General features: G+C 36.6%; 1 protein-coding gene across 1 annotated transcript in view; it reads right to left on the bottom strand.

Moving 5' to 3' along the window:
* LOC148948623 (compound eye opsin BCRH2-like) overlaps positions 1–21648 on the bottom strand; it is an 88521-nt gene extending 66873 nt beyond the window's left edge. The window contains exon 1 of the mRNA XM_089094517.1: positions 21492–21648. Coding sequence (XP_088950643.1) covers positions 21492–21573 — 82 coding nt within the window. The 5' untranslated portion in view covers positions 21574–21648. The remainder of the gene's footprint in view (positions 1–21491) is intronic.
* Between the last annotated feature and the right edge of the window lie 584 nt (positions 21649–22232).

The following is a 22232-nucleotide window of genomic DNA, read 5'->3' as shown; positions in this document are numbered from 1 at the left end:
ACAAAACCTTACCAGAAAAAAAAATATGCTCCCTCACTAAATCCTATTGTGTTTTGTGGGTAAACGGTTCTCATCAACTTACACAATTAGGTAACCGTAGGTAACCCCATGTTCTCCTAACCTTGCATAGTGAATTAGTGATAATAATATGCGCTCTGATCAGCTTACGCAATTAGGTAACCCCAGGTTCACCTGACCTTGCATAGTAAATTAGGGTTAATAATATGCGCTCTGATCAGCTTACGCAATTCGGTAACCCCATGTTCACCTGACCTTGCATAGTAAATTAGGATTAATGGGCGCTCGAGGCATGGTATAAGAGAGTGCAAGATTGTCAGTTCAGTTATGTTCAATTTCGGACTTGGCTAAGAGAAGAGCGATTTTCAACATGAAGAGGAAGTGTGACATTACGTCGTTTTTCGCGCCCAAGCGGACCAGGGATGTTTCTGACAGTGGCGTTAGCGGGACGTCTGCGGAGCATTCATCTACACCTGTGGATCTGAAGGGCACTGGAGCCATCGTTGAAGCTTCTGAATCACACACACTGGAACCAGCCACGACGCAACACGCACTTGCACCAACCCAGTCTTTGTCGTTGTTTGCAAATGACATTTGAAGTCACAAATGACTTCATTTCTGTCTCGGAGAAAAGGCAGGACAATATCGTGCACCAACTAGACGCGGCGAGGAAAGCGCAGGTTCAAGAAAATCGCCAGAAGTGGACCACTTCACTTCCGAGCTGAAACAACGATTTGTGATTCACCAGAAACTGCTGTCAAATCTCAGCGTCCTTTCTCCTGCAAAATTGTTTCTGTCGATCTGAAGGCATTAAACCTGGAGTCATTGGTTGAATTGTATGGCGATATTTTTCCCGAGCGAGACTGTCTGAAGCAAGAGATTGGGCTATGCCGCATCAAGTGGGAGAATTTTTCGGTATCAGAGAGGCCTACTTGTGCTGTGTCTTCGCTTCAGGCATACGACGCTACCTTTTTTCAAAATGGTTTTCTTCTTCTGGCTGTTCTTGCGACGCTACCTGTTAGCACTGCTGCTCCGGAAAGAAGTTTCTCAAGGTCATCGACATTTTTGCAGGGAAGAAAAATCGTCGTCTGGATTTCTTTTTATAGATATTCCCCCTTACTTTTAGCTAAAAAAAAAACTAAAAAATATATGGACTACTTCTAGCCTACTATTTGGCTTCTTTTTGCGCAAAAAATAGCTTGTAGTATTCAACTGTATGTAAATACTTGTCTTGTTTTTGCGTTACTAAAAAAAAAAAAAAAAATGCCCCTTATAGATACGAAAGTATGCCTAGTGGACGCGTCCGCGTTCGCAAGGGGCGGACTAACGGTCTCGACCAAACGTAATGTTGCTCGAGGATGTTAGACAAAGTCCAAGGGAACAAATTGGGTAACCCCCCCCCCCCTCCTCCCTTCCGAACAAAAATCCTGGATACGGTCCTGGTGTGTAGGGTGGAAGGGATAGCTGTCCTCTGATCACTTTGGCTCTGAGAAAGAGCACTAGAGCGTCTGATTACCAATCCAATGAGCCAACTCCGAAGTTTATATGACCCCACTTTCTATAAAAACCCCATATGTCCCCTGGGCATAACTTACAACCTTTGCCCTTAGGGCTGGGGAAATTTGTTATCCTCAAAGGTATTCAGACCTTTCCGATGGGCTGAACAAAATCGCTATGTCAAAATTTGATCACGTTCGACTAATAAAAAAGGCACTAGTCTCTCAATTTCAAATAAGAATGTGTCCTTTTTGAAACAGCTACGACAAATTTTTTTTATAAAAACCTTATATGCCCAAGGGCATAACTTAAGATCCTTGTCCTGAGGGCTATGGGGGAGGGTTGTCATCCCCAAAGACATAATTTCCAGACCTTTCAACTAAATTGAATAAAATGGCTATTTTAAAATATTGATTGGAAATGTTTGGAGAAATGATGAGCATGGGGGGGAGGGTGAGGTGATTCTACCTCCGATTAATTTCGACTATCAAAAAGGGCAATAACCCTCTCAATTTCAAATTGAAAGAGCCTTATTGAAGTTTTTACGACAACACTTTCTGTAAAAACATTATATTCCCCCAGGGCATAACTTATAACCCTTGCCCTGAGGACTGTGGGGGGGTTGTCATCCTCAAAGATCTAATTTTCAGAACTTTCAACTTCGTTGGACAAAATGGTATATCAAAATTTGATTGGATTTGACGAGTTCTACGGTGCTCTGACCCAGTCATTGAGAATAGTCCCAAACCTTGATCTACTCATCCTAGGAGGGGATCTTGACGCCCATGCTGGAAGCCACGAGACATACCGTGAAAGAGCTAGTTGAAGATTCGGATGGGTTGACAGGTGTGACCGTGGAAGGAGGCTCGTAAAATTTGCCCAGCCGTATAATCCTGTATTGGCAAATATGTTGTTCCAACACAAAGCATCCCAGAGGACAACCTGGCGCTCTCGAGATGGAGGAGCCCAATCCCAGGTGGATTACTTGCTAATATTCTCCTGATATTTTTTTTTGTTCCTTTTTTTTTTTTTTTTAGGCCTAGTTGGGGTAGTGATCTCCTTTACAAGCTTAGCTTATGGATTTTTTTATTATTGGTTGATGAATAAACCCTTATTTATTTAAAAAAAAAAAAGGTGGCGAAGCTCTATACAGAACTGTAGAGCCTACCGTGGAGCCGACACAGGAGCGACGAATGGAGCCTATCATATGCTGCTAAAACCTTCCCTGACCATAAATCTTGCCTCCAGGAAACAAACGCAACCTCCTCCTAGATACAATGTAGCACGTCTTCATGATAAACCAGTCGTAGAAGAGTTTTGCTTGAAATTATCTAACCGTTTTGACATCTTGTCCATCGACGACGATAACGAATCAACCACCATAAACATAAAAGACGAGTGGAGGAAGAGCAGAGACACCATGACAGACACCTCTAAAAAGTCCTTGGCAGGCTGAATCGGAAGCGGAAAAAGTGGATCTCAGAAGACACAATCAAGCTATTAAACCAGAAACAACAGATCGGAAATACCAAGTCCACAGTGTTCAAAATACTGAGAAAAGAATGCCATAACTCCGCCCGTCGTGACAAACAACACTACTGGGACCACGTAGCAGCAGATATCCAGAAGGCTGCTAGTCATTCAGATACCAGAAAGCTTTACCATCTACTAAAAGAAGCAACTGGGAAAAGTGAAAAGATCTCAAACTGGAGTGAGCGGCGAAGATGGAATGCTTTTGTCAAGAAAAGATGACATAATCACAAGATGGCAATACCACTTCCAGAAGCTGCTGAACCCCAGTCACAACATCCCTTCCACTAAAGCACCCCGCAATAATAGCACCACTTCACAGCCAAGCAACCCTAGCCTTAACTCAGGAATACTGAATCGACAAGCCTTAAACAGCAACTTAACTATTCACCCTCCCTCAATACATTAGATCCAAGAGGCGATCAAGTAGCTGAGGAATCACAAGGCGCCAGGTACATATTCTATCCCGGCAGAAGTCTACAAAGCTGTTCCTATTCTCGCTGAGAAACTACAGAAGCTCTTTTGCTCAGTCTGGTCTCAGAAACGGTTTCCCCAAGAATGGCAAGACTCAGTTATACTGCCAGTCTTCAAGAAAGGCGACCGCACTGAACGCAAAATTTACAGAGGGATCTAACTTATGAGCATTGCGGCAAAGACCTTTGCAATGATTCTGCTTAAACGATTCCGCAAAGTCCACAACGAAAGAACCCGCCCCAACCAATCTGGTTTCCGAGCCAGCAACCTTGAGACAGGTTTTTAAACATAGAGCCAAGCAAAAAAAATCACCATCGCTGTCCTCATTGACTTTATTACGGCCTTCGATTCAGTCATCCGGGGAGGAATTTGGATGGTAATGGAAGAGTACTGTGTCCCACTTAAGATTATGCGACTCATTCAGGCTTACAATCAACACACACGAGCCTGCATAATGATGAACGGAGAGCTTTCTCCGCTATTTGATATCGACTTCGGTGTGAGGCAAGGGTGTGTACTCTCTCCCGAACTATTCAGTTTTGTCGTCGGTTTGGTAATGAAAAAAGCAATGCTAAACTTCGAAGGAGTCGAGGTTAGCCCTGGCTGGTCTTCTTGGCAAATCCGTTGGCGAAGCCCAAAAAATGCTTCTGAAAGTCTCCGAAGTTGCTGCCCAAGTGGGGCTCAAGATTAATTTAAAACAATAAAAAACTTTAGTATAAAGAGCGAGGCGTTGAGGAGGGGACAGCCCCTTCCAAATACGGAATAATTTCTGTTCGTTTTAAGTTTTAATGTTCTTCCTTACTTTCAATTAAAAAAAACTTGTTTTGTTATTTTAATTTCTGAACCTTTTTTAATTAATACAGGTTTTATTTTAGCTCACCGTACATGAATAATAACTTCCTTTTTTTTGGTTAAATGGCTTTCTCGAAAGTTGTTTAATTTTATTTACTAACTTTTTTATTAGTAATAAATATACGTAAATTACTAATTAACTTACGTAAAGAACTTTTCTGTTCCTATGTGTTTATTACGTATATTAGGGGGTTGCCCCCCTAGTCAGTACCTCGTGTACCATGAGTAAGATGTGATGAAGTTGAAATACCAAAATAAAGTTTCTTTCTAAAGATAATTCCGATTTCTTATAATTAAGCTAAATCTAGTGGCAAAAATGAAAAGTCCTTAATCAGCAAAAAGAGAAATTGCATTTCTAGCTTCAGTCAGACAACGGCGCTAGTCGTTCGAATTTCGCTAAGAAAATTGTAGCAAAAAAAATCCAATGCATAACAATTATAAGGAAGTTTAAAAGACAAAAAACCGTGTGAAATCCTGAATCATCTGAAAAATCTTTAAGAGATCATTGGACGAGGATTCCCGTCCTTGGGGCACGTGAGCCAATGGCAGGCAGTCCCTAGAGCGCAGGACGAAAGAACTGCGTTTGGGAGTGGGGTAAAATGTGTTTTTTAATTGGAGTATGTATTCAGACTTAAAACGGTGAGTACCGCAAAATAATCTCGGTCACCATTTATTTGTCATTGAAGTGACCCGTTGCTGTACAACTAAACATGTAAGTTCAATATATCTATTATCTTTTTATATGTGTTCGTTTCTCTTGTATGTCTGAGTCTAGTCCGAGAATAGGTAACTAGTTCGCCAGTCTCCATGGTAAATGCTCCCAAAGGAATCTGATCTCCAGATAGCTCAAGAAATAAGAAGACACATTCGTGTGACTACATATTCAATTTTCCCTCATTGGTTGAGGGAGTCGCGAGCCTAGTTGACACACACTCCGGCGCTATAAGTGACGCTCTAGGGGAAATCTCAATCGTCACGAGCACATCTTTTCTATCACCACAAATAATTCTTTAATGGTACACATGGCGCGGTCGGAAATTGGAGGAAAACTGCGAACTAGTTAGGCTATTTAAACTTTGTAATTCAAATTTGATTTTTGGAAAGACACAGACATATAAGAAAATTGATTAGGCCTATAACCGCTAGGCTACGATAGGAAACCCCTTATATCTCATAGGAGATAATAGCCTACCCCAAAATAGGTTAAGTAAAATTTTAAGTTGATATAAACGCAAAAAAAAAAACATGGAGAATCTAAATGAAATACTATTTGTGCAAAAATTAGTCTCAAACAATATAGAAATCGCAAAATCCACCCAGTAATACAATGGTCAGTCATATATTGAATAATTTAATATCAAATTGACCCAGTTTGTAAAATTAACAAAAACAGACATTGAAGCGTTAAAAGACATGCTGCTTCTACGATTAAGAGGCCAGGCCTTAACCTTTCTAAAACAGGTCGAGCATAGCATAGGCAATAACGCCAACTTTCAAATAAATACGGTTGACGACTTGTTAAAATTATTCAAAGAGAGATATGTAGAAACCAGTTCTATAAATAAATAAAAACATGGATTAGTAAGCTTGGATTTTTCACAGACTATAAGGGACTACCTTGATCATATACGTATTTACGTAGAAGCAAAATACAGAAGTGGTTCGGGGAAACTGTATGAAAAAATCATACTAAATACCTTTCTTCAAGTGCTATCCCCGAAACAATAGAGATCAATAATATCCAAGAATATTCAGACGTTGGATCTTGCAGTCCAAGATGTAGAGCGATTAATCGAAGTTGATAAAATGGTTGCTAATCATAGTAATGCAAAAATAAGCAGCCTAGGCAACCCAAACGCGAACCCAATCTTCAAGGGCGATCAGACATCACCCAATTTCTTTTCAAGGGATAACTCCCCAGTAGCACAGAGAAACAAAACGCCAGAACCCGCTAGGCAGAAAACAGTACGTTTTCAGCCCATTAACCCTACAATAATAAGGTGCTATAACTGCAATCGTGTCGGCCACATAGCAAGAGAGTGCCACTACGTCACCAATCCCATACCAAGAAATGCTGTCGGTAATACGCAAAATTACGGTAACCATGTGTTCAGAAGAACATATTTTAGCACCGGTCGTGCAATAGGCTATAGCCAGGGGGGAATGCACCAATCAGTACCTTATAATGCGTACCAACCAAATTTGTATAGCCCTTTCCCCAACAGGCAAATTAATTACCGGTTTGAAAACCCAGATACTCGCCAAGGCCAATATAATGCGAGAATGCAATATAAAAATAATGAAAATTTGCCGATGAGAAATAAAAATCTTACAAGCCAACAGCACTGGCAAACAGCGCCAGCAAACGGCACTGACACGAGACATCCACGCTACCATAATAATACATGGCGAAGACAGGCAGACGTAAATCATTTAAATATCCCTACGGAACCTAGTACGTCTGAATATCTATTACAGGCACCGACAAATGAAATAAATTCTCAGGGAAACGCTTCAGGCCCCTCAGAAACATAAGTTGGACCCCGAGGGTGCCAGGAATATTTAATAGGTCCAAAACAATACTAGTGCCTTCTTGTAGTGACATTATTAACACGTTACCTATATTTAATGATTTTTGTGTAGAAAACGTTTACTTTACGGCCTTAGTTGACAGTGGAGCTACTGTAAATATCATAAACTCTTGCGTATTTAATACGTTACCTCTGCACATTAGGCGACAAAAGAACCCTAATAATCCCAATTTAACAAGTGTTACAGGCCATAAATTAAATGCAAAAGGGTCAATTTGCCTAAACGTAAAAAGAGACAACAGAACCGTTATGACAAATTTTATTATATGTGAGAATCTCCCATATGAGGCTATTATAGGGGCAGATTTTCTAAGGTCTAATAAACTACTATTAGACGTAGCCAACGAGAAGCTATTAAACCCAGCCAAGGTGGTGGATTAAATTCCTATCTTAAGAAATCGTAACAGAGGTTACGAAGATAACATAACAGTAAACAAAATTTCTAACGGTATAATGTCGAAGTATTTTGAACCTCATGTCTCGCAAAGACAGGGCATAATTGGAAATTTATTCAATTATCCTGAGAGATATCGCAGAAATGAAGTAAATTTAAATAATAACAGTATTGAATCTGCGAAAATAAAAATAGGAGATATGAGACAGTACAGATCAAATGTAATTAAGAAAATAGTGTAATTATGTAAAAACATAGTAAAACCCAACGTGACGCAACAAGATTCCGCAACTGCGCAGCATAGAGCCAGCATGAATCTAATAAACAATGAAAATGAAGAGAATTAGTACGGATTTGCGATAAGTAAAACAAAAATTCCTCCCCAAACGATGCAAAAAATTCAAATATCCCAAATGATCGAGCCAGTAATTAGCAAATCAGAAATATGGTTTGCGACACCATCTGAAATACCCGAAAATCTGTTATGCGACGAACAGATTATATCTCATGACACAGGGGAAGGTTTTATTTGGGTAACCAATAACCATGAAAACCATACAATTACAATTAAAAAGGGGACTTGTTTAGTCCAAATCCAGGTTTTAACGGAAAATGATTTAAATACATGGGAAAATTCTAAAAGAAACCTAGTTAGCGGTATTAAAACTTCAAATAACAAATATCCTTTGACTAAATCGCAGTTTTTAAACAAATTTAAAATGGATCATATTACGTATATGGAACTTAATAAAAAATTATGCTATTTATTATGTATTTTTATGTATTTTTTTTATGAATCTTAAATTTACATCGGGCTTATTCAATTTTATCAGCATTCAATTTTAACGACTGGTAACCCCGTTTCAATACAACCATATCGTTTACCATATAAGCACAAAGAGTTGTAAAAAAATAAAATCCATGAATTAGAAAGAAACAAAAGTAGACGCCAAAACATAAGCCTGTATCGCACACCAGTGATCCTAGAACCAAAAAAAAATGACGATATTATACTTGTTGTAGATTATAGGGCTCTCAACAAACAAGTAGTTAACGATAAATTTCCTCTACCAAGAATAGACGAAATTCTTGACTCAATTTCAAGCAAAAACAAAATTTTTACTTCTTTGGACCTTACCCAAGGCTACCACCAAGTGAAAATAGCCGAAAAGGATGTCCATAAAACCGCATTTTCAGCATCCGAATATGGATCTTATGAATACTTAAGGGTACCATTTGGGCTTAAAACAAGTTCAAGCGCGTTATGTAGACCCCTATTGCACCTGTTAAGAGGATTAAAAAATATAATCCATTTTGTTGATGATATTATATGCGTGGGGGAAAACACTGAGCAGCAATTGTCATCTTGAGCTAAGGTGTTCGAGAAATTCAGGCAAGGCAATTTAAAATGCCTGCCGGAGAAAGTAAATTTACGTCAATCAAAAATTAAATTTTTAGGGGTAGTAGTGACCCAGGGAAAGATATCCCCAAACCCTGATAAAATAAGATGTGTTGAAAACCTCAAGCCCCCCAGACCTATGAAAGAATTAAGGGGAATTTTAGGACTTACTGGCTACTTTAGAAAATTCGTACGCAATTATGCCCAAATTGCGAAACCCCTCACGGAATTAACCAAAGGAAACTCCCACAATGTCATCTGGTCCCAGGAAGCTCAAACTTCCCTAGACCAACTCAAAAAGGCGCTCACTTCTGAACCAATTTTATCACTCCCTGATTTCGAAAACGGAAAATTCATCGTTACCACTGATGCTAGCTCAAAAGGCATTGGCGCTATTCTTTCGCAAACAATCCCAATAGAAAACCCTAACCCTCTACAGGGAACACCCAAACAAATTGAAAAAGTTATATTCTATTCAAGTAAAACTTTATCAAAGGGCGAAAGCAGCTATTCCGCCACAAACTTAGAATTATTATCTATTATCTACCACCTGGACAAATTAGGCATTATTTAATTGGTAGAAAATTCATACTACGATCAGACCATAAAATCTTGCAGTACCTGCGCACATTTAAAAACCCCACGGCCATTCTAGCTAGATGGATTATGAAAATCCAAGACCTAGATTATGAATTTGAACATTTAAAGGGAAAACAAAACGCAGCTTGCGACTTTTTGAGTAGATATCCAGAAAATGATCCGTCGGAAACTGAAGAAAATGAAGTTAATGCTATCAATGCTAAAAGTAAACATGGATGTAAGAAAAACAAAGTCAAATACGCAGTAAAAGAAAATAAAATTTACTATTGCCTCCTATCTTTGGAAAATAAAAGAAGAAATCAAAAAAAGTAAGAAATATCTTCAGCACTAATTAATTATTTCGTGAATAATAAGGCTTTACCGTATAAATTCAAAACTATTACAAAAGAGATAGATAATATTTACTATGATCTTGATGAAGAAATACTGTGTAGAATTTTGACTGCTGAGACAAATAGAAACCAAACCTCGATAATACCTGTATTACCACAAAACTTGATAGGGCCTGCATTTGAATATTTTCATTCGGACACAGGTGGACATTTAGGAGTTATGAAAACGTTCCATAAATTAAAACAATACTTTTAGGTACAATCGGCACGGAAAAAACTTAAAGACTTTGTAAGTACATGCGAAGTATGTAATTTGAAACAAACACCCCCCGTGTATCCAAATCTTCCACTTGGAAGGGTTCCAGTAGCACAGTACCACTTCGATATTATCTCATTTGACCTATACGGGACAAATGGAGGATTACCTGTTTCTAGCAGAGGCCATACATGTATTCCTTCGGTTGTAGATCACTTTTCCGGATTTACTTTTGCAAAAGCATTGAAAAATCAAGGTGCTTATGCCACAAGTAAGGCATTAGCAAAATTATTTTTACAATTTGGAATTCCTAATAAAATTTTGAGCGACAACGGGAGCAATTTTGTTGCAAAATTAAAAAAATATTTAATTTTTGTCATTAAGTTCGTTAGTTGGTGTATCGTAACTTACAGTCCACAAGACACGTGCAAAAGCGACATATTGCAATATAGACGCGAATTTACGAAGTATCAATAGAACAGAATCTAGGAGTGCCTAGGACCAAATCCCAACTTACTTGAATAACGTAATCAATGCTGCTTATTCATAAACATCCAAAGAAAATCCATTTTATTTACTTTTTGGTCGAGATTTTAGAATCCCGTATGATGATATTATTGAATCTCGGCAATATTATAACGACTCAGAAGATTATAAACAAGAATTCATAAATAGAATGAGGAAAACTTATAAAATAGTTAGGCAAGAGCTGGAAAAATGTAAAATAAACCAAGAACTAAGAAACCAACCCAAAGTTAAGGGGAATATAGATTTCAAAGTAGGAGACTTCGTTTACCTAAGGAACGAGGCGAAAACGGAAGGAAAAAAACTTTCCAACAAATATTCTGGGCCGTACAGAATAGTCAAAAAGTAAGATAATTAATATACCTTTAAAATGGAGAACCCCGATAGCGGAAAAACTTACAAGGCGCATGTTAGCCGAATAAAAAGAGCAAAATTTCCAGAAAGATGGATTTCACATCCCTCTTCTACTGATTCGTCAGATTCGGAAAATGAGACCCCTAGGTCAAGACTGGCAGAGCTAAAACCATTTAATTTCAAACAAGATTATTTTGAAAATGACAGTGATGAACAAAAATTTTAAGAATTTTTAGCAATGAAAAATCTAGTTGTTCCTAAGAAAAAATCCCTAATACCATGATTTTTTCCTGAAATAAAAATGCCAAAAAGTCCAAAAAGTTATTCATCGGTGAGCACGGGAGATTTAGATTATACAATATCTCCAAAAACCCAATTATTCCCCGATAGAATCTCGACCCCCTGTCCCCCCAAAAGATTTCCAGACGATATGGTTTCCCCTGCAACACCAATAGAAAGGCCTCTGTCTTTACAGGAAGAATTAAACAGAGCTGTAGAAACCCCCGGTATTACTGTAAAGAAAACTCCTCCCAAAGATCTAACTAAAACAAACCTGCGAGAAGCTATGGATTTAATAAATTTTTCCATAAAAACAAGTCAAAGTACATTGCCGGGAATAAAACTCCAAAGGATGACCAGCAAGGTCAATATCATTATATAACTGTGTCCAAGGTCAAACCTAAGCACGACTGGACGTGGACTTCACGGAGGGAATCCCTATTGCAAAGAATGCCCCATCCCCCTGAAGACATGGCCTTCAAACACTGGAGGAACCCCGCAAAAACTATTGATTCCTCCCAAAGCTCTCAAGAATCTTTCAAATCTCCCGAGTTGAAAACTCAAGGCGAGGACTTAGAGAATAAATCTTCTACTTCCAGGGGAGTAGAAATTTACGAAGGAAGGGCAGGTGAAACCTCAAAAAGTGCCACCTCTAAAAGTTCTAATCCGGATTCGTCAGAAACTAGTTCCGAAGAGTCTGATGGTGAATCAGGCCAAATAGTAGCTAAAGAAATAGGGAAATCAAGGCTGACCTCAGCAGCCACACACGGTAAACAAACTAAAATAAAAGGGAAAGAATTTTTGAAAAAGCAATACAAGAAAATTGACATTATTTTGTTAGAAAGCCCGAAACAGAAAAAACCAGAAGAACCAGAGTATAAAATCACGACACAGTCAGGTAGAACTGTCAAAAAACCCAAGAGATGGAAATATTCCTAATTAATGAAAAGACAAATTTCAAAGATATGAATTTAACACCATAATAAATTCAAAAGTGTGCAAGTAAAGTTAACCAAATCAATATTAATGAAAAAAATAAAAAATAAAATAAAATAATACGAGTAATGTCAAAACGTTGACGATCATAGAAAATAACCACCGGTAGGAAGCTAGTGGTCTACTGAAAACGACAACTCGCGTTGGACCACGTATTGTGGGACGCCCGGGGAGGAACTCAAGGCCCATGATTGTTTTGTAATTTTTGTGTGTGTAAATGAACGTAAGAAGGAATATTTCTCAGTCCTTCAAGTGTAAGGAATTAGTATTTTTATGCCAATCAGGGCCAGTCAAAACAATACTCAAAGGTTGAATAGAAACTTCTGTGAGCTAATTAAGTTTTCGTTTTTGGATCAGAATGCTTTGAAAGAGAAACAGAGAGTTTACTTTCTTAGAGCTCCGAGAAAAAAAAAGCGTTTTAATTTCATTATATTATATGCATGACGTATGCTTCCTACAGCTGTGTTAAGCATTAGTTTCAAAGAGAAACAAAGGCATTTATGTCTTCAGCTCCTTGGCAAAAAAAAATTTAATTTCATTAGTTTATATCTATGACGTATACAATAACAGAGAGATCACTGTTCTATCGTTCTGTGACAAAAATGTTCTTTAATTTTATTGGTTTATCTATTAAATATATTGAGCTCTATTTTCTGTTAAATTTTTTCGCATTTATTTAAGTTTATATATTACCTTTAATGACACAGTTCCCCAAAGTTTTTTATATTAAAAAACTACCCATGTCAAAACAAATTTGGATATTATCAAAAAAAAAAAAAAACAAGAAATTATAATTACAGAAGCGTATATTTTTACGAAACATTTTATATTATTTCAGATTATGATTATTTTAGGCCAACCAGTGTAATTATGCGCCGCAAGTTTGCTTATTCATGTGTTTCTCACTTGAGAAATATAATGTTTCTTACTCGAGTAATATGTACCAATAGCCAACTATTGGTAACTATAACCAAACAACCTATTGGTACGTTTATATGTAGAATTTCACGGTGAATGTGGAATTATACCTCAATAATAATATGTAAAATTTTAAAACCATTTAATCAGTTAAAATATACGGATTGAAACCCTGTAAATGTCCAATGGCGACTAAGTAAAACCCACAAGGAATTCCCTATTAATGTGAAGGTGTTTCTCGCTTAACGGATTCTAATAAGACTTTAATATAATATTTATTTATTTAGTGCCGAACGATTTGCTCAAACAATAGCCTTATAAAAAGATATTGATGTCAGTTCTTCATTATGCTTATATTCCTTGCCAAGCATTAACTGGAATCTACGGAGGCAAGCTTGGAAATCCTGCGTCTAATGACCTTATTCGAACAGCGAATATGAGGCACCAATGTTGACTTGTAATTATGGAAAATCAAAGAAAAGAACACGGGAAAATAAAGAAGAAAACCTCTGCTTTTCAGCCGTTAAATCCGGAGCCACATAGGAACCTCTAGGCCTAGAAATAAGGAAGACAGCAGAAAACTAGTGGGTATAGAGGTCTCCAATAGTCCTTGTTATGTCTTGTTCCCCCATTGTAGTATCGTTTGCGTAAAACCGTGTGGTTATGACGCTGCAACATGCGTTTCTTAAACAGCACGGACATGCGTGAACAATGCAGGCATGAAAAAAAAATATTGTAAAAACAGACCTCAAACTTAATAATGTAGGGTAAATTATGTTTATCTAATATCGATATTTTCGTTATCAAAACAAATTTGAAGACATTTCTGTTTTAGATTTTCATTGTGAGTGCTAATATTAATGTATTTATTTAATTCTGTCTCATAGCTAAGAAATTATAACCCAATTAATTCGTGAATTATTGTATGTGTATTTACTTCAAAGAACATGTGATTCTGCCGTGTTGTTTTTATTACAGGAAAGTAAATGGACACTTTGGTCATTGAGTATTACAATAAGCTGCCCAGTACAGATACGACCCAGAAATATCTATTTTCATCAGATCTCAACCAGCGAAGAGTACTCACCATAACTTCAGGCAATTTTCATCCCAACTTCGTCTACGAAAACAACAGTTACCTTCGACCGTCGTTTCTTCGACTATGAACCAGATTATGTATCAGGTAACACTATATTTGAACCTCAGTATCAAGTGCTCTAACGAAGTATATAATCAGATAAAAGCTGAGAAAACCATCGGTCAGTACAAGATATAAATACGTAGATATCGCTGTTGATACTCACTATGGACCCCAGAATAGTTTAACAGTATAGTGATGATATTTGAAGCTAAACGATATTAAACAATATTTAAAGTTAAATGATACTTAAAGACATCTGAAGATATTTGAAGACGAAATTAAAGACAATTTGAAGTTTAATTCTGAGAACTCCACCGATCAGCACATGATATTAAACGATATTCTAAGTTGAAAAACACTTAAAGACATTTGAAGATATTCGAAACTGAAGTTGAAGACAATTTGAAGTTTAACTCTGTGAATACCATCGAGAAGTACAAGATAAACGATATTTAACGATATTCGAAGTTAAAAGATACTTAAAGACATTTGAAGATATTTGAAGCAGAAATTAAAGACAATTTGAACTTTAACTCTGAGAACTCCATCGAGCAGTACAAGATGAACAATATTTAACGATATTTGAAGTGAGATGATAGTTGAAGAGGTTCGAAGTTGAATTTAAAGACAATATATTAAGAGATTCACCATAATATGACGACAACCCGTTTCAAATGGCAAAAATTAAAAATTTTACTCAATAATAAATTCTATATGAGCCTAAAAAATCCTAAAAAAAAAAAAATGATATGCCGAGAAGAAAAACACCAACATCGACAGTGGGACTAATAATTTACGAGGTTACCATTTTAAATTGACTTAACGCTCATTTCCCAGTTGACTATAAGGGAAAACCTAAAATTTGAAGACAAATAGACTCGAACTGTTCCATGAAGAAACCATAACGTAAGTGCTTCGAAATTTTTGCCAGGACAAAAGGAGTGAAGGACAATAATTGACAACAGAAGGGTGTAGTACACTAAGGACACGAAAGGTGATGAATAGATGTGAAGCTACATGTGTTACTTCCTAATAGCTTTGACAATGCAAAAATCTCAATAGTGAAAGTGTTTTAATGTCATCAGTGAATATATTGAACCAAATATTGTATGTTATAAATCATTCATGTATGAAACCACAAGTAAAATTAGGTGTAATATTATTATGTTATTCACTTAGCGTTGTGTAGATAGTATGTATTACTTCATATATACAGCAAAATAAAAAAAAAAACAACTAATTTAAAATTAGAATAGTCCCAACCTTATTAGAAAAGTAAAAGTAATCAGTGTTAGATATAGAAAAAAAAAAAAATCTTTAGTATAGTAGCTGACCTAGAACCAAAAATAATATTAGTCCGGTAGATGAATCTCAAATAGGGATGTAGAATAAAATAAGAAAAATAAATGAAAAATTTTAAAACTCCTAATGGGCAATAACTAATGACGGGGCGTCATTATTTCATGGGAAGGGTGATATGTACCATGAGTAAGATGTGATGTAGTTGAAATACCAAAATAAAGTTCCTTTCTAAAGATAATTCCGATTTCTTATAATTAAGCTAAATCTAGTTGCAAAAATGAAAAGTCCTTAATCAGCAAAAAGAGAAATTGCATTTCTAGCTTCAGTCAGACAACGGCGCTAGTCGTTCGAATTTCGCTAAGATAATTGTAGCAAAAAAAATGCAATGCATAACATTTCAAATGAAGTTTAAAATGCAAAAAACCGTGTGAAATCCTGACTAATATGAAATATACTTAAGATATGATTGGACGAGGGTTCGCGTCCGTAGGGCACTTGAGCCAATGGCAACCAGCTCCCAGAACGCAGGACGAAAGAACTGCGTTTGGGAGTGGGGTAAATGTGTTTTTTAATTAGAATATGTATTCAGACTTAAGACGATTAGTACCGCAAAATAATCTCGGTCACCATTTATTTGTCATTGAAGTGACCCGTTGCTGTACAACTAAGCATGTAAGTTCAATAAATCTATTGTCTTTTTATATGTGTTTGTTTCTCTTATATGTCTGAGTCTAGTCCGATAATAGGTAACTAGTTCGCCAGTCTCCATGGTAAATGCTCCCAAAGGAATCTGATCTCCAGATAGCTCAAGAAAGAAGAAGACACATTTGTGTGTCTACATATTCAATTTTCTCTCATCAATTGAGAGCAGCGCTAGCCTAGTTGACACAATCTCCAGCGCTACATGTGGCGCTATAGGATAGATCTCTATCGTCAAGAGCAAATCTTTTCGATTACCACAAACATTCTTTCAATGGTACACCTCGCTCTTTACGCTAAAATTCGAATTTTGTTCCAATTCTTTAAGAATGACCCCTAAATCACAAAGGCCGTTAGTTAGAATTAATTTAATAAACTTGTTCCACAAAATAAGTTTTTCAAAGAAAAGTAAAGAACTCCATTAAACAAAAAATGAGCAAAAATAAAATCAAATAATCTACCAAGCGTGAAAGTACCACAAATCAGCATTGATAAATAAATGAAACCCAAAACGAACAGAAATTGCAATAATTAACCGAGTCAAACTCAAAACGAGCAGAAATTAACGTAAGTTGGGTGCAAAACCCCTGAGCCTTCCCAAGGCCAGAACAAAATTTGCACTTTACTGAAAAAATATGTGTATATTAAACTGACAATGCACATTCATTTGTATTTTTTCAGTAACATGCAAATTTTGTTCTGGTAAAGTGCAAATGATGGGCTTGGGGGGGCTAGTTGCCCTCCAATCACTTTCGACTATTAAAAAGGGCACTAGCCACTCTAATTTCCAATCGAATGAGCCTTTTTCGAAGTTTCTACGACAACTCCTTCGATACGAAGTGCCCGGGTATGGAGGAAAAAAAACAAAACAAAAAACAACAAAAAAATTGTGCCCACATCGTTCTTTACTTAGGCAGCGCTAGCGCGCTGCCTATGATAAATAGCTCCTGTGAAATGAATAAAAAAAACTTTAGCGTAAAGAGCAAGGTATTGACTTGGGGGTGAACCCAATCATATATGTAATGCTTTCTGTTAGTTTTTAGTGTTGATATTGCTCCTTACTTTCATTCGAAAAACTGGTTTTTTATTTTATTTAGTTTCTGATCGTTTGCTTAAATAATGCTGGGAAATCTGGTGCCCCCTTCATAGCAATGTCCCTTCCCCCATGAAGACTTCCTCCATGGAAAGATCTTCCCACGTAACTCCCGACTGTACTACTACTGCTGGATTTCAAAAGAATGCATCAGCAATATCTTAACAATGGCTTGGTGTCAAGTTGCAACTTACAGGGCTTGTTTTTGGGGAAGTTAAACCAACCAAAAGGCAATATTTGCATCAGACTACTACTGATTGTGCTGCTACTACTCCTACTACTGTTACTGCTTTTACTACTTCTACTACTACTACTTCTACTGCTCCTAAAGCTAAGGCTAATACAACTAATTCTACGACGATAAATAAAAGTTCAAATAGGGATAAAATCCTTTTCATAGACAGTGATGATGATAACAGTTATAGAAATTCACAAAAATACCGATATTTCCGTCACATATACAGTGACCGTCATCAGTAGTAAAACTACTCATGACGGTCACTGTATATGTGACCGAAATATCGGTATTTTTGTGAATTTCTATCACTGTTATCATCATCACTGTCTATTAAAAGGATTTTATCTCTATTTGAACTTTTATTTATCGTCATGGAAAGGCAGTGTGGTCTCCGAAATTATCAACTAATTCTACTGTTGCTACTACTACTACTACTGATATTGCTACTGGTAATACTACTACTGCTGCTAAGGCTTAATGCAAAATTTTTGGAGAATGTTGAAACAGCGTTAAACTTAATCAAAACACACCATGTGCATACAGGTTGTCAGAGGATATATCTGCAATGCCCAAGGAACGGTTTACGGTATTATGTTGAAACTTTCAGCGTGTGTTGAAGAGGGTGATGAAAAAACAAAAGGTGATATGTACATACTGATGCTAATGTTATTACTACTTTTACAACTATTGTTACTACTGAAGCTTTGAAGAATAAAGATGAAGATTTCAAGAAATGTTTAGGCGGATGCTGAACTAAATCAAAACGGACTATGAGCGACTAGACTGTCAAAAGGGTATAACAGTAATATATGAGGAACGGCTTACATTATTACGTTGGAACTTTCAGGTTATGCTGTTGTGGATTTTGAACTAACCAAAAGTCATTATGTGTATACTACTAACATTACTACTACGATTGCTCTAACTATCGGGTTTTGGTATGTTAAGATGAAACTTTTAAGGAACGTTAAAGATGGTTATAATTAAACAAAATAAACTATACGCATGCAGGTTTTCAGAAGAAAATAAAAGCAATGTCATAAGCAGCGCGTCGCTATCATAAAAACTTTTAAAGGAGCTCATTCGATTGGAAATTAAATCTTCTAGTGCCCTTTTTAAAGGTAAAAGCTATTGGTGGGCAAGCAATCCCCCTCCCAAGCCAATTAATTCTCCAAACTCAGCAAATCAAAGTTTTAAGATAGCTCTTTTGATCAGCATAGTTATAATTTCCAAAAATTTAGTCTCTAGGTGTATTGGGGATGTCAACCCCCCACAGCCCTCAGAGCAAAGGCTGTAAACAATGCAATTTCCCCACTGTTTACATATAGTCTTTGTTATTACGAAAGGGGCATGTTTTACCCTTGTGTTCAAAAAGACCATGTGTATTCAAGTGTAGCTTTTAGAGAATGTTGAGGGGAGTCGTGAACTGAATCAAAACATACTATGCGGTGGGGGGTATTTTCCGTTTGGGGTATTTGCTGGGGGGAGGTACTTGTGTATTATACGCCACTCACTCAAGTTTACGCTGTGTAAAACTCGAGAACAAATTGGTTTCTTCATTAGTTTCTTTCAGCTTAACGTGAAACAAGACAAAGGCAAGTTACAGAATAGATGGAAAATATATAATTTGGGCTATATTTTTGCACATAAGGGGGAGGGGGTAAAGTATCTGGACAGTTTGAAGTCATAAAACAATTCTTAGTTCTAATGTGCAGAATAATTGTGCCTAACACATTTTGCATGCAGACCAGCTATGCTTTACCCCCCCCCCCCCTAAAGTGCAAATATATAGCCCAAATTTGTTTCTAAAGTAACGAAGAAACCGATTTGATCTCGAGTTTTACACATTTTAAGCTTGAGTGAGTGGCATATAATACACTAGTACCGGAATTTTTCATGGAGGGAGAGCCGGATTTCCCGGTATTATTTAAAAATAATTAGAAGTTAAATTTAGAAAAAACATGTTTTTTCAACTGAAAGTAAGTAGCAGCACCGAAATTTAAAACGAACAGAGATTATTAGCCAAATGATATGGGTTGCCTCTTCCTCAAGACCTCGTTTTTTACGCTAAAGAATTCAGATTTCTTAACGCATTGCGGAACTCAGGAATGACTAAGTGTATTAATTGATCAGCTGACCAAAAAGATAATATTTGCACCCTACTACTACTAATACTACTACTACTACAACTACTGTTTCTAATGCTACTACTACTACTATTAATAGTATTAAGATGAAAATATCAGGAAGTGCTGAGGGAGAAGTTGAATTAAATTAAAACCCACTATGAATGTACAGGTTATCAATAGTTCATTTCGGCAATATCATAGCATCGGCTAATTATATTAAGTTAAAATTTCCAGGGCTTGATTAGGGAGATGTGCAACTGACCCAAGGCAATATATTAAAACTACTGCTGCAACTAGGACTAGTGGTTTACAGTTAATACTACTGAGTAGGGGCGTAATTTGCTATGGAGCAGGAGGGGGGCAACTGCCCTTAACAGGCCAGGGTTTGTCCCCTAAGACACCAGTTTGCCCCGGCTGAAATTCAGTTTCTTAAATTATCTTGTCAAAATTAAGATAAGCCTGCATAATTCAAACATACACAGAAATAAGTCAGTTTTTTTTAGCATATCTTTACCTTTACAGTACTATATGGCTCATTTCCCAGTTTTCACTGTCATTTTCACTTGATCAAAATTGGCGCCCAGTTTGCCCCCCCCCCCCCTCTCCCAGGATTTTGACTATATTTCTCCACTGCTACTGAGCCGTTTGAGGATTAGCAATATGCTAATTGGTGGTAAAACTTTTCAAACCACAAAATTTGAGACTAAGTTAAGATTTATCATTAAAAAACGACTCTTGATTTCACTTACGTTTTCTTGCTTCTGAATTTATTCATTATAACTGCATAGAAAAAGTAGCTGGCTCATAAAACTTTCAATTTATGTAATCAATCTATTTTCAGTAAACTGAAAAATGAGACTTTTGGGGTGATGGAAGGAGCGGCACCAGCAAACTTATTTATGGTAATTTGTGTTTTTTCTTAAGTTTGGAAATAAATTCTTGGCTCAGGCAGCGGCAGATCCAGAGGGGCCAGAGAGACACTCCCCCGTAAGATTTTTTCTGGCACTTTCATTCCTTATTTTTTTACTCTTTCTTTAAAATAAATTTGTCAATTTGGTCAATTACTGGTGCCCTTGTCACATTGCCCCCCCCCCCAAGATTTTGCTTATTGGCACCCTTGAAACATATTCCCCCCCCCAAGATTTTGGTCTAGATCCACTCCTGTGGTTAGGTTTGATTTCTTCAACCATAGTAATGTCTTCCAGATTTCGTTTTGACGTCTTTGTATAGGCTAATTTCTACACGTTCGTAGTTTTTAACTCACCCTTTACTTTTCTTGGAAACCCTTTTATTTCTAAATTTAATTTTTAAGTTAGAATTTAATATTTAAATTCAATAACGAAAATAACAGACGCTCGCCCTTGCCATGGGGCTCAAGGGGAAGATTAAGATTGCAGTCTCAAGGAGACCGTAAATTACTAAAAAAAAACTGTTGTTCAGGGTTTTAATTCTTTTTCAATTTTTTCTTCTTCAATAGTAATTTGAGAAATCTGTTTTGTATTTTAGGGGATGCATAAGTCATGATATTTATTGGTAGACTTTATTTCAATGAATGTGATTACTCCTTAAATAATAGCAAAATGTTATCATAGGGCTAAAGGGTACCAGCCTTGTCTTCCCCCTGAAATTTCAAGATTTTTATTGGCTTTCTGATCTTTATTTATGTCAATTACTATTGTGTGTTTTTTTAAGCTACCTGTCTCTATTGGATACGATAGATGACTTCATTAAAATATGTTTACCCATAAAAGGAGGCTTAATTAGATTGTTATTTTATCTTTAGGGTTTGAGTATAGCGGCAGGTTCTGTGACTCTTGGTATAAACAATATGTATATAACATAAAAGTTCAAAGGGCACTGAAAGAAAAAAATACCTGGGGGTACGAAGAACCCATAGCCATTGTCCCAAGGATGAGGATTGCCTTTGAGATAATCAAAAGAACTTCCGTTTGACATGGTAAAATAGGAATAAAGGTGTTCCAGAGCAAGGGTAACTGCTATCTAAGTTTGAAGGCTAACTGAACTGATACGTAAGAACATTTTCAATTTATTTCAAGCTATAAGCTGGGATAATCCAATAAGTAAATTTTCTTCAGTTGTAAGAGTTTCTAAAACAAAGAAAATTGTTTGGTTAGCGAAGGAGGCCATTCGTTTTCTTTTCTTATAACTGGATTAGTATTAGAACATCCTTTTACTAAAGTATAGACTATTCCTTATTTGGCTTCTCCTGTAAAAACCCTTGTAAATCCCTAATAAGATTTCTTAAAAGGAATGCAGATTTTGTTGTTCCATTTCAGCGGATTTTAAATCAAGGTTATCAAACAATTTATTCTAACAAAAAGTAAGTAAGAGTGACCTGTGCCTGTAGTAGCCACCACTCTAAATAGAAAACTTAAAAAAATAATATATATAATTAGTCGTCAGACCAAAGATCGTTCCTGCAATACTACAGTTTTTGATAAAATGAATTTGGCTGTTTATAAAGTTACTATCTTCTTAAGTTTATGGCCTAAATTACAGTGAGCATTTGTTTTAGGACTTTCGAGATAGGTCTGCGGCATTGTGTGATCAGTTTCTTGAGAAAACGAGCGAGTTTCAGCAAATCCATTTTTTCT

This window comes from Artemia sp. Qi Xiang Cuo, chromosome 9 (assembly GCF_049724085.1).
Source record: "Artemia sp. Qi Xiang Cuo chromosome 9, ASM4972408v1, whole genome shotgun sequence".
Lineage (NCBI taxonomy): Eukaryota > Metazoa > Arthropoda > Branchiopoda > Anostraca > Artemiidae > Artemia > Artemia sp. Qi Xiang Cuo.
Note: the sequence above shows the minus strand (reverse complement) of the source record. Positions and strands in the feature narration are given on the sequence as shown.